At 74.8% G+C, this 710-nt stretch overlaps 1 protein-coding gene across 1 annotated transcript; it reads left to right on the top strand.

The window, feature by feature from the left end:
• Positions 1 to 43: 43 nt before the first annotated feature.
• LOC106002924 (insulin-like growth factor-binding protein 3) lies at positions 44 to 664 on the top strand (the record flags this gene model as incomplete). The annotated part of the gene is made up of 1 exon (XM_013037671.1): positions 44 to 664. A coding segment is annotated over exon 1 (519 nt), but the record flags the coding sequence as incomplete, so codon positions are not given.
• Between the last annotated feature and the right edge of the window lie 46 nt (positions 665 to 710).

Here is a 710-nt window from a genome sequence, read left to right as displayed (position 1 = left end):
CGGTCGGCACGCCGGTGGCTTCCCAGATGCGAGTTTGGGCAGCTGCGCGCCGAGCACCGGTAGTTGCGCTCCCGATCCCGCAATCTCGCACCGCGTGCCGCGACCCGGTAACCGCTTACTCCAGTTGGCTCCTGCGTCGGGCGCCATGCATCGGGCGCGCCCCGCGCTCTGGGCAGCTCTGCTCACCGCCCTGGCCCTGCTCCGCGGGCCGCCGGTGGCGCGCGCCGGCGCGGGCGCGGTGGGCGCGGGCCCCGTCGTGCGCTGCGAGCCCTGCGACGCGAACGCGCTGGCCCAGTGCGCGCCTCCGCCCGCCGCGCCCGCGTGCGCCGAGCTGGTGCGCGAGCCGGGCTGCGGTTGCTGCCTGACATGCGCGCTGCGCGAGGGCCAGCCGTGCGGTGTCTACACCGAACGCTGCAGCTCGGGACACAGCTGCCAGGAGCCACCGGGCGAGCCGCGCCCGCTGCAGGCGCTGCTGGACGGCCGCGGATTCTGCGTTAACGCCAGCGCCACCGGCCGCCTGCACGCCTACCTGCTGCCGGCGCCCTCCGCCCCAAGTGAGCCTCGCGCGACGGCTGGGAACAGGAGCGGGGCGGCGCCCGAGACTGCCAACGGACCCGACCTGGAGGGCAACAGTCGGCGCACAGACAAAGTGATCCATGTCGAGGCATCGTCCTCGCCCAGCGCAGGGCTGCACAGCTCTGGAACCAGGG

Source organism: Dipodomys ordii, unplaced genomic scaffold (assembly GCF_000151885.1).
Source record: "Dipodomys ordii isolate 6190 unplaced genomic scaffold, Dord_2.0 Scaffold1000006131, whole genome shotgun sequence".
Taxonomy (NCBI): Eukaryota; Metazoa; Chordata; class Mammalia; order Rodentia; family Heteromyidae; genus Dipodomys; species Dipodomys ordii.
Note: the sequence above shows the minus strand (reverse complement) of the source record. Positions and strands in the feature narration are given on the sequence as shown.